General features: G+C 55.5%; 3 protein-coding genes across 3 annotated transcripts; all 3 read right to left on the bottom strand.

The window, feature by feature from the left end:
- Positions 1-1,644: 1,644 nt before the first annotated feature.
- On the bottom strand, positions 1,645-4,497 carry CMQ_703 (uncharacterized protein; the record flags this gene model as incomplete). The annotated part of the gene is made up of 1 exon (XM_014317782.1): positions 1,645-4,497. The coding sequence occupies one exon, from the start codon at positions 4,495-4,497 to the stop codon at positions 1,645-1,647; it is 2,853 nt and encodes a 950-aa protein (XP_014173257.1).
- Positions 4,498-5,635: 1,138 nt separating this feature from the next.
- CMQ_1479 (uncharacterized protein) lies at positions 5,636-6,973 on the bottom strand (the record flags this gene model as incomplete). Its single annotated transcript, XM_014318558.1, has 2 exons — positions 5,636-6,892; positions 6,950-6,973. The coding sequence occupies 2 exons, from the start codon at positions 6,971-6,973 to the stop codon at positions 5,636-5,638; spliced, it is 1,281 nt and encodes a 426-aa protein (XP_014174033.1).
- Positions 6,974-8,713: 1,740 nt separating this feature from the next.
- CMQ_656 (uncharacterized protein) lies at positions 8,714-10,645 on the bottom strand (the record flags this gene model as incomplete). The annotated part of the gene is made up of 1 exon (XM_014317735.1): positions 8,714-10,645. The coding sequence occupies one exon, from the start codon at positions 10,643-10,645 to the stop codon at positions 8,714-8,716; it is 1,932 nt and encodes a 643-aa protein (XP_014173210.1).
- Between the last annotated feature and the right edge of the window lie 480 nt (positions 10,646-11,125).

Below are 11,125 nucleotides of genomic sequence, written 5' to 3'. Positions count from 1 at the left end.
TAGGCTGGGCGCTCGTATTGATCGCTGACAAAGTGCGATCTGGGCGCCGCTAATTGCCGTGTTCTTTGTCCTTGCATCGTATTTTAAGGGTCGCGCGTGAGCGAATGGCGTGGTGACAGAGCAAGACTCCCTTTCTTTGTCCATTGTGCCAATTCCTCAATGGCTGAGATGAGGCTCCCTATTCGCACATACTACTAACGATGGCCAAGAGAGGCTGCGATAGCTCCCTCATCAACTTCAGTGGAGCAGCTGTTCGGGTGAGGAGTGTTCAAATACTCCGTACGTCGTAGTACGAGCAGAGTAAGATACGAGTACGGAGTACGGAGTACGCGTAAGGCCTGGAGCCAAAACTGAAAGGCGATACGCGTAATACGAGCGCACCGTACAAGTCCATTGGGGCTGTACGGTTGGGACGCGTTGTCGTTGCAGTGACTGTACCGTGCTAGGCACACGGTGTTTACGAGGAAACAGACAGAGGGAAAAAAGGGAAATACCATATACGCGTATAGAGAAAAGCAGATAAATTGGCTCCCAGTCCAAAGTCTCGTAATATCTACAAATAGGCTTTTCCATCTGCGCTAGCCCGACTGAGAAGAGACGCCTGAGAGAGACGCCCGGCCTGTTGCAGGTCTGCCGGTTAGCGGTTTGAGGCCTGGACCCCTTTCTATCTTACTATTAATGTTATTCTTCCGCGCGTATCCGCACCGCCGACGGAGTACGGAGTACGGAGCACTGCTCCAGGCTCATTGGTGTTGAAACAAATCTGGGGAGTGCAGGAGGCCCATGCCAAAACTGCCAGGGAAGCCGCGACAACCAGTGGGCGTGCTCTTTCACGGGGGGTGGGCAACAACGAGCTTGGCGCTGGACCGCGATCGGCTAGCGTCATTTCTCCCCTCCCTGGTGTCGTTCGAGACGGTAACTGTCTGAAATGCGAGAGCCGCAGGCTGAGTTGCACTGCCACGCTGGTAATTTCATTGACCAGTTTTGTTGCCTTGGGCTGCTGCACACCGCATACGAGGTAAGACGGGTGGCACTTTACGAGTACGAGAACGGCTTGGCTGTCTCTTTGTCCGACCCCCCCCCCCCAAATGGCCCTTTGTGACGATGAATGCACGATGAATAAGCAGTGCAAGCGCTGGAAATCTTTACTAGTACGGAGTATGAGCACGAACCAAGATAGCGATGCCCCCTTTCATTTCGACGTTTAGCCTTATCTGGGATTTCCTCCAACCTCACCTTCGCATCCGGTTCGCTTGTAAGATCGCCCCGGTCTTCTCCAGAATCTGAACAAGGTTTGCGACGATCCGACAGGAACAAGCTTCAGCCGACCAAGGGCTGCGATGAGCCAAGCACACCCCTTCCAAATACTCTGTACGTCGTAGGAATCGAGCAACTACTTCAAATATTGCGTCTTCGTTCCTAGCGGCTATGGAAGAATCGTGTAAGTGGTCTGGACCCTGGCTTCGTCACAGAACACGGCCTATGCCGTGAACCAAACTTGTATCCTAGCTCTGTATTGCAGGTATCGAAGGGTTTCCTGTTAAGTGCTTTCCATGCTCAAGCCCTTGCTTCTTTCACTCCACATGCGCTATTATCATGGCATTCATAAATACATATCCCGAGCTGCCCAGACAAGCAACCTTCCTAGAGCCACTCTGCTGGCCGCTCGATCCACGGCTGGTTGCTCCGGGTGTAGTCATACCCGACCTTGTAGCTGCTCGTCAGCTCTTCCTGGTCCACGCCACAGTGCGTCTGCCCGTCGCGTCCTTCGAACCAGCCGAGCCCGTACGTGTTGTCTTCCTGCTCCAGCTTGTGCAGCATTTCTGCGTTGCTCATCTTGCTCGTACCCACAAACGTATAGAGCAACCGGCTTTGGTGGATGAATGCCAGCACAGATGCAATCGTATTGGGCTGCCGTGGCATAAACGGCCGCCGTCGTCGCACAAATGCCACCAGTGCCACCACGGACATGTACGTCAAGATAAACGACGACAGTCCCAGCGTCACCCAAAATGACAGCGCCGTCTCCTCGCCACTCTCAGCGTTCGAGGAATCCTTGTCGTTGCCCCGAGAGACCGTGAAACTCCCGCCCTCCACTGTGGCCAGAGACGTTACCAACACCGTGAGCAGCTCGGCCATCACCGTGCCAACCCCCAAAAAGAAGACTAGGAGATGCCCGTTTGTGAGCGCCTGCAGCGCCACCCACAAAAAAGGCATCGCCGTGTAGTCCAGCGTCAACGTCTTCGCCGGAGCGTGTCGCCGTGATAGAATGTAGTAGGGCTCCATCATCCGCACCGACGTTTCCAGCCCACCCCATCCGAGCTTGATGCTGACAGCCAGAGCCGTCAGCAGCCATGGGGCGTGTTCGGCCAATGCACCGGATGGTGTAAACAGCACCGCCGGTACCAGGCCTGCAAACAGGAGGATGCCGACTATGAACGGAATGCACCCGTGCGCTCGGAGCATCAGCGGGTGCGGATTTTTGGACAGGTGGTTTTCCCGGTATCGATCGCTGTCGCGCTTTTGTTCCAGTTTCGATATGGCTCCGTCTTCGTTATCCAGCGGCGCCAGTGTCGAGTTGCGCAGTACGTAGCGATGGCCGCGGAGCTTGCGATGAATGTCCTCGTGCGTGGCCACGTCCATGCCCTTGAAGTCTGTCATGATGTGGCTCACCACTGCCATAGATGCCAAGCCTGCAATGCCCCTTACATCGGACAGCAGACCCGATCGTCGGCTCCGCAGCAGCCAGAAGAGCAAACAGCCAAGTGCCGCGATGACAAAACATGTTGCCGTCAACGTGCGCGACCACACACCGCTGATCAGCACTTGTTTCTCGCCTCGAGGATTCTCCATACGAGTTTTTCGATCCGGCGTCAGCACAATGGCGGCAGCGCCCAGCGTCGGTACCAGTGACACTGCTAGCAACGACGCGACCGATGACACTGCCACCGCATAGTGCCTGCAGTATAGCGCCCGAAAAGGACGAAAGAAGGCGAAAAAGATCACATAGTCCACATTGATGGACTCGTCTGCTGCAGAGCCTGTGTCTTTGCTCAACTGATAGAACGCCTCTAAACGCTTAACCTCGAAGTCGGTAATCTGCCACAGAACACCGAACAGCACGGTGATGATTGTCGGGGCAAACTTGACAGAGAAGTATGAAATGCCAGAGATTTCAGAGGGCGAGTTGAACTTCACTATCGGATGACGGAGCGACATGCGGTAGACCAGCTCCTGTCCCAAACCTAGCCCCACTGACAGCAGAATCAACATCAGTAGATACGGCCATCGCATCGAGAAGGGCTTCCAGTCTGGCTGGGGATAGAACACCTGCGTCGTCTGGCGCCGCATGGGCAGCGACTGGGCAGTAATTAGCAGTCGACTGCTTTTAGTACCGCTGATGTCACTTGTAACTGTGGTGTCGTTCCCAACATCGGGACCCGAAAAAACACTCAGGTCGACCTTGGATGCCGCCCCATTAACATCCAGTCCCGTAACATCTCCTCCGTAACTGGTGTCGCCATCTTCCTCCATAATGACCTCGACAATTTCGCCCCGCCTATTGGCCTCGTTCTGAGCGAGCGCCTTGACGGTGTCTTGTCTCTTGAGCTTGAAAGCCAACGCCGGCAAGGGTAAGGCTGTGAGTGGCGATGCCGGGGCGTACGACTCCCGCTTAGATAGCGTACGTCGCAGAGAGCTTGCTTGAAATAGCGACACGTTGCCTTCTCGGCTAACTGTTGGAGATGTAGCCAGTAGCTCAGACTCACTCATCTTGGTGCCAGGCTGAAAGCCGGCGCCGAGTCCTAGGGTAAGCTTTCCTTTGGCTTCTTGTTCTTGCAGCCTCTTAACAAATGTAGCATCGTGGCTCGTGACCGGCTTTAGGTAACTGGCCATATCGAACGGCACATCGACGCCCTTTATAACATCCTCGTTCTCAAGGTCTCGTCTGGCAAGCGATGTATATGGCTCGGAAGATAGCGAAGACGGATGGTGGGCTATTGGAGCGGCATTGTGTAGCAGCGTTGCCATATCTATGCTGTCGCGCCCGTCCTCCTCTATGATTGTATCATAGGAAGAGCTAATTTGCAGATTGGATTTCGGGAGATGTCTGTGGCCAACGGTCCGGGTCGAAACAATGGGCACAGACGGCGCATTGGAACTCCTAGAGCTTGTTGTCTGTGGGGCATGCCGCAAAGGCGAAGCGGTTCCCGGGTGTCTCTGTGCGTCATTGTTGGTACTGTAAACATCAGGGCTATTGTCGGCGTTAGAAGCTGCGAACGAGACAAGCGACTCGCGTCCACGAAGCTGAGGCCGCGAATCCTGGTGGTGTATCAAAACGGCAGATTGGTAGATGTCGAAGGAATCGTAGTCGCTGAAGTCGGACAGACTAGAAATGCGGTGGCTCAATTGCTGCGGTTGCGCTTGAGGCCGTCCTTCAGTGGAGGATATGGATTGCGACACCGGATCCGTGGTCCATTGGGAACCATTCAGATCCATGGCCGTCTATGCATGTCTAGATGGTAGGAATAAATTTATAGATCAACTCGTTTGGCCCCGACCAAACAATTGGGACCGTGATAGACGATGATGCACGCTGAAAGAGGAGGGAGTGTGACCTGTATAGAAGAAAGCGGAGTCAATATTGCAACGGCTGTGGTAAGATCATCAAATGGCCCGCTATTAGGGCTGTTGCGGCGTATATAGCAGGCGGGGGGGGGGGGGGATAAACTGTACTAAGGTTACAAGCGAAGGATAGATGACAAATATGTTGTCGGAACGAGCGAAAGGAATGTAAACGGAAAGAGGCCAGTCGGAAGACGTGAGGAAAAGGGGAAACAGGCAACGGTGGGACTGAGCGTTGGTGAGAATTAAACAAGTACTCGATCATGTGGGCGAGGTATTATCTTCTTCAGCCGCAAGAAAAAGGAGGCATCCATGATTAGGGGCCAAAAAGAGACACAGGGCTGAATTTTGTTGGGCCCCCCCTGCTAAGTGTTGGCGGAAAGGATTTGCCAAAGGGAGAATTAAAAAGAGGCACCTCGTACGGAGTACACGTATCTGCAAGGTACACACCCAGACGCGGCTTCCTTCGCCTGACTCGTAAATTTCACCGGTGATAAGGTAGACACAGAAAGGACGACACGACAAGGTGCATATCATAGCGGCGGCCGTTGACTCAAAAGGGAAAAAGCCCAAGCCAAGGACAGGTCAGATTGCAGGGACGGAGACCACAATTGGGCGGCAAGCCATTGCGCCAATGGGAACGAGGCGTGCGGCATATCGTCTAATTTTAGGACTGCAGTGCTGACGATGTTTGGGCAAGTGCGACTGTACTCCGTACTCGTACGCAACGACATGGTGCCATCCGGCATGTGACCTGCGCATATGCTCCATAAGTAAGATCTCTTATCTTGCGATTTGCTCGGTGTAGAATTCGGTTCGGACCTGGAAAAAGAAGGCCACTTGATATTATTAATACTCTTTGAAGCTTTTTCGTCCAGACCCTTTATTGTTTGCACGTCCGTCGTTGGTTTCGCTCTAAATTTGATACCCCCTCCCGCTTTTTGAGAATTGGTCCTGTAATGCCCCTCCAACTCATGTTTGGAAAAATACGGCCCCCCTCCCTTACATTTCGCTACGTCTCTTGCGGATCCAATAGCGGCTGCAATATCTGCAAAGCCTTTTGTGCATGCTCGCTCTCGAGAATGACAGCGCCAGCTTTGGACGTTGACAGATATGAGAGCTCTGGCACCTCGGCCATGCGTAACTCCGACACCAGTTTGCCAGCCACTCCAGAAACGATACCTGTTGCTTCGAATGGCAGGTTGACGAGGTCCAGAAAGATGGGAACCAGGTCACCACCGACGTCACCGACCACGCTGCTTCCAAATATGGGCAGCAGCGTCTTGTCCAGCAGCATCGAGGGCGGGTCCAGCTCCGTCAGCGTGACGGACAGGAATTTGGGAGGCAGAACCATGGCTGACACCAGACAGGTGTACAGCCGAGCGTCAATGGTGTCGGCCCAGCTCCGTGGATTGCCCCCACCGCCGCTGCCGGACCCACTGCCGCTGCTCGCCGATGGCCGCTGGGAGGACGAATAGTAGCCGCCGCCCCGGCCAGTGTCGAGAGTACTATGGCCAGAGCAGTGGGCGACGTGCAGATCTGGAACGATGTAGGGTACAACGTTTTGATTTCTCAGTTGGATGAACGTGCGGTCCTGCAGTTCGGCTGCATTGGACGGCGGCGGTGTTGTCGGCACGGTCGACAGGATGCTGCTACCGAGCCTGCTGATTGAGCTGCTGATCGAGCTGCCGACCGAGCTGCCTCTGCGGTTGCTGTTGCCACCGCCACCTCCCCCCTGATGCGACAGTGTCCCGTGGGAGACAAACGACGATTCCATCTCAGAGAAGACAAACTCGCGCGAAAGTAAAGCCTGGACCACGCTGTGGCGATCCTTGGTCGGCACTAGGATGAAGTCAGAGTAGTATGTCGTGACGAAAAAAATGGGAATCCCGGCCAGGGCTAGCGGCGACGACAGGTCGACAACGCGTGAGCCGGCATCCATACCACCGCTCATGACACACAGGGCGATATACGAGTTCTTCGAGATGGACACGGCCTTGCCAGCATCCTTTGGCAGCTTATCACAGACCAGTGGCTTGAAAACCTTCTCGGCCCAGTAGGTGCGGCAGACAATGGAGCACTCGACTGGAGTGATGCTGATGTTCAGAAAGCTGTGCTTGTTGTCGGCCGTGAGGCCCTGGTCGGGAGCACTATCATCCTCTGCATCCAGCGACAGACTGTGCGCCTGGGGTAGAAGAACGTGCAATATCGGCTGTACAAAGGTCGCGTACAGCTCGAGAGGGATATGGATGAGACTGAGCTCGCCTTCCTGGGATATGGGTTAGTGACCAGTCACGACAAGGAGCCGAATGAGACGAAAGCTCACCAAAAAGGAGACCTGTGCATTCATGGTGACTCGACAGATTGAATGGAGGTTGTGCTCGTCCTGAACTCGTCTCGAACTCGTCTAGTCTGTGTAGTATTTTCGTGATTCCAAACGGCTGGCTAAGACTGGGTCTAATTTTGTAGGAAGCGCTATCTCCTGGAAGTCGCCTTCGCTGGAGTTGTCTTGACAGGCCAAAACTAAAATCACGACGTAAGATAAACGATCTTTGATAAAGAAGAGGAATCCCCGAAGGAGACGAAACGGGGGCTAGACAAAAGATATAGGCTGAACTAACAGTGCTAGTGTGGATAGTAGGTTGTGTCAAGCTGGTTCCAAGCAGGTAACCGCAACTCCGCTTCAGGAGAGAGGTCGCGCAGATCCAACGCCTGAGGAAAGGGAAGGCGATGGAATCACGCGAGATGGCGATGGTCAAGGCGCAATGGGTGGGAAGTGGAGGAGAGACCGGGCACGACGCAGCAGACCTGACAAGGTTCTAGAAGGGGAGCACGAACTCGGCGGATGGGTGAGAAACCGGGCGGTCCGCCAGAGCACGGCTTCGGTTCTGAGCCCGGGAGGCTGATCGGGTCATATGTCGTTGTGTTGGGGGGCAATGGCGCTGCTTGGAGCTGTGGATTGTTTTCTGGAGCCATTCGTCGTTCTGGGCGTCGCTGTGATTGGGCTCTGTGACACTGTGACACTGTGACGCTGTGAAGGCTGTTCCGGCTTCGTCCAAGGCTCAACTACCCCGCAGCTGGCAAGGGAGGCGAGAAAGCTTGTCGGAGCCCCGTGCTTCGGGATTCGTCTCCTGAAGGAGCTAGGGGAGCAGATGGATGGAACGGTGTGTGTGATTGTTAGATGGTCGTAGTGTAAGGAGGAAAATGAAGATTGGCTAGAAACGACCAAAGGGAACAAGGGCAACTAAAATAGAGGACACAGCAGTGCATTGGCGCCTGGGGCAGGAACGGTTTAGAGAAAGGGGGGGGGAAGTTTGTGTGTGTGAAGGCGTGTTGAAGGAAGGTAGGATCTGCACATAAACGCACACCACCAGTAGGTGTCTGCTTTGAATCTTACGGCGTGAAGGAGGCAACCCCCACGTCATCTGGTCTTGTGATCGCAGCCAGGCCGAGATTTGGCAGCTGCAATGCGCACTACCATTGCTCCTGTCTTCCTGCAATAATGCAAGCAGGGAGCTTGATCATGGCAAAATAAACGTGGGTTTTTACGGCCGGGCCAAAACAGATTAGCCACTTCGTCTCTCGCCATTGTGCGGTTAGGATGTCTCAAGTCGTCCACGGCCTCACTTTGGCAGAGCACGGCAAAAGCACAGACACACCAGCGCGGGAGCGAGGGCCTGCTGAGTCCCTCTTTTGTTCGTTGCTATTATCCGTATCTGGCAAGATTCGACAAACCACTCCCCACTTTGCCCAACAGCCAGAAGACGCTACTGCAAGTCACCGGCCCCAACTGTCGATTTTATTGCCGATTAGCAGGTCGAGGGCGCGAGACATACATAGTACAGTACATAGTAAGCGGGCTGACCCCGAGCAGCTGCAGGGCTCCGGCAGGGTGTGAGATGCTGCATGTAAGTTACGAGTACGCGCACTACGGAGAGCATGGAATCTGCTTATCAAGGTGTCCATTCGGCTCCGCACTTGAGCATCCCGCATACCGACTTCGGCAGGTCGACTGCATTGCCGCCAGAGCCGAGGACTCATTTCATGAGAGCGCCTTTTTTTCCTTTTCGGCTTGCGACTTGGGATTTCCCTATCGCTTGATGCCTACCACGACCAGGTTCCGTGGGCTCTGTCCGTACGCAAACACGCTCTCCACCCAGCAGTCGGCGACACCTTGGGCTTGCTGTTCGCGCAGATACAACCAGCGATCCGTCACGATGGCCGACTCGACCACGCCTGCGCTAAAGGCCATCAGCGACCATACAGCGCTCAGCTCGCGGATGCGTGGGCCATAGCGCGATGCATACGCGTCCAGGTCGGCGTCCGTCAGAGAGGCCATCTTGTCGGCCACGGCCGCGTTGACAGCTGCATTCTGTGCATCCGTCGCCTTGCCGTCGCCATTGCCCTGCGCCGCAATTTTGGCCACGGCTCCGCGTACGTATGCTGGCAGCGATGCATAGCAGGCCTTGCGCAGAGAGCCGACGATGATGGGACTGATGGCCGTGTTGAGGGCGTCGTTTTCTGTCTCGTTCTCACCGCCATCCAGCCGCACCCGTTCAACCACCCCCCGGTCCAGAAAGATGCGCTGCAGGACGGCCCTGTAGAAATGACGGGCGAAGAAGTTCTCGCTCTCGGATGCGGTCCAGTTTTGTGGCGCCTGACATGCCATCATGCGCGCCGTGATGTTGAAACGAATACCACGTTCGCCGGTGTTGTTGTCGGAGCCGTCACCAGGCAGCTCATATGTCGACATGTGCGCGCTCATGGGAAAGCCCTCGGGGTCGCGGCGGTCGGCCTCGCGCACAACACGCCCGTTGACCGGCTGCAGTGTTGGCCGTCGCAGGCCAGGCAGCTTGTATGTCGGCGGGCCCAACTTCTCCGTCATAAGGTTGTAGCAGCAGCCGACAATGGCCACAGCGCGCACAGCCGGATTCAGCACCAGCGCCCGCAGGCCGTAATGGGAGAGATTACCACACGAGTGGATGGACACGGCCAGAAAGCCGGGTTTTTGCATCACAGCAGCTCCTTCTCCGGATTGTGAGGTCGGCAGAACTGGCACCTGGGCCAACACGTCCGACAAATCACCGTTTTCTAGCCGGCCCTGCACGTATAGGATGGGACTGTCGGCAGGCGTGGCGACCTCCTCTGGCGCCGCCGCAGCAGCAGCAGACTCGCTGTAGATGGCACTTTGGGCCAATTCTCTGCGCGACCGCAGCTCCGTGGCCGCCACAATTTCAGGCTGTGCAGTGACATCCGGCGTCTGCGTCCGGACCAGCCGGTTGCGGACCTTTTCGTTTTGCTTCTCGGGTGGCAGCTGGTTGTTGAGTAGCTGCTGGTACAGCTTCTTGTTGCGCATGGGCCGCTGGGCCGGAACGGCGACGCCAGTCAGCATGTCGAGGCCCTTGGCGCCGGCAATGTTGTGGATCTTGCTCTCGACAGCGACAACGCGGCGGTGGTATGGCGCACAGGCCAGGGCGCGGCCGAGATAGTTCTGGCCGCTGCCAACGTCGACAAGGTGGGTGATGGGCTGGTCGGGGTGCGTGGTGGACACGTCGTCGGACAACCGGCTGACAAACTCGGCGAAGTGCGTGACCTCGTGCACCTTTTTGACGTTCATGCCCATGGTGATTTTGCGGGCCAACGGCGGCGGCTTGTCGAGCTCAAAGGACCGCTGCAGACACAGTCGCCGCACATCCCGCACATACTTGACGAGGCTATCTGGTGGTGGCACGCGCTTGCTGTCTTTGTCGTCGGCTCCCGCTGTCATCACAGCATCCATGTCGTCCTGTAGTAAGAAGCCGAGCAGCTCCATGGGCTCTTGGTCGAGCAAAAAGGGCTGCCAATCGGCCGGCACGACACTGTAGAACAGGCCCGGATCGGTTGTGTAAAAGTCCATAATATGCACGCCTCCACACAGCGTCTGGAAGATGGGTGTAGTGGTGACATAGTGCAGCAGGGCTTCGACGTACTCATCGGCCGAGCTGAACTCATCCGAGTACGGAAGCGATTTTTCAGGCCTCATGTTGGAAGAGGAGAAGGTGGGGAGCGGAGGAGAAGATGGGGAGAGGAGAGGAAGCAGGAGACTGAAGATAAACCTTGCCAGAAGCTGCTAGATCCATATGCGGCGGGGTGAAATATGGATGTTATTGCGATTCGGGATCAAGACAGCCTTGAGGACGGCTTTGAGAATATGACAAGACCGGAAAATAACAGAACTGATGACAAAACACACTCAAGCTTCGAGCCCTGCTTCTGCAAAGCGAGCTGAATGGGGAATGGCTATGGCAAAGCACGCTTTCCCCCTCGACTATTCAGAGAAATTTGTGTATTTGTGTTAGTAGCTAGCAGGATGTCAGAGAGGCTCTGAAAGTTTGCCAGACCCTAACCAATCAGCGGGCGAAATTAGGCATTCGCCCCACTACCGATTTTCCACCGCCCAAATTTCGACAGCGATTCTCCGTGCCGCTTTTTCGTCGGGTCTGCTCAGCTTCAACGTCAATTC

The sequence above is a fragment of the Grosmannia clavigera genome, assembly GCF_000143105.1.
Source record: "Grosmannia clavigera kw1407 unplaced genomic scaffold GCSC_140, whole genome shotgun sequence".
Taxonomy (NCBI): domain Eukaryota; kingdom Fungi; phylum Ascomycota; class Sordariomycetes; order Ophiostomatales; family Ophiostomataceae; genus Leptographium; species Leptographium clavigerum.
Note: the sequence above shows the minus strand (reverse complement) of the source record. Positions and strands in the feature narration are given on the sequence as shown.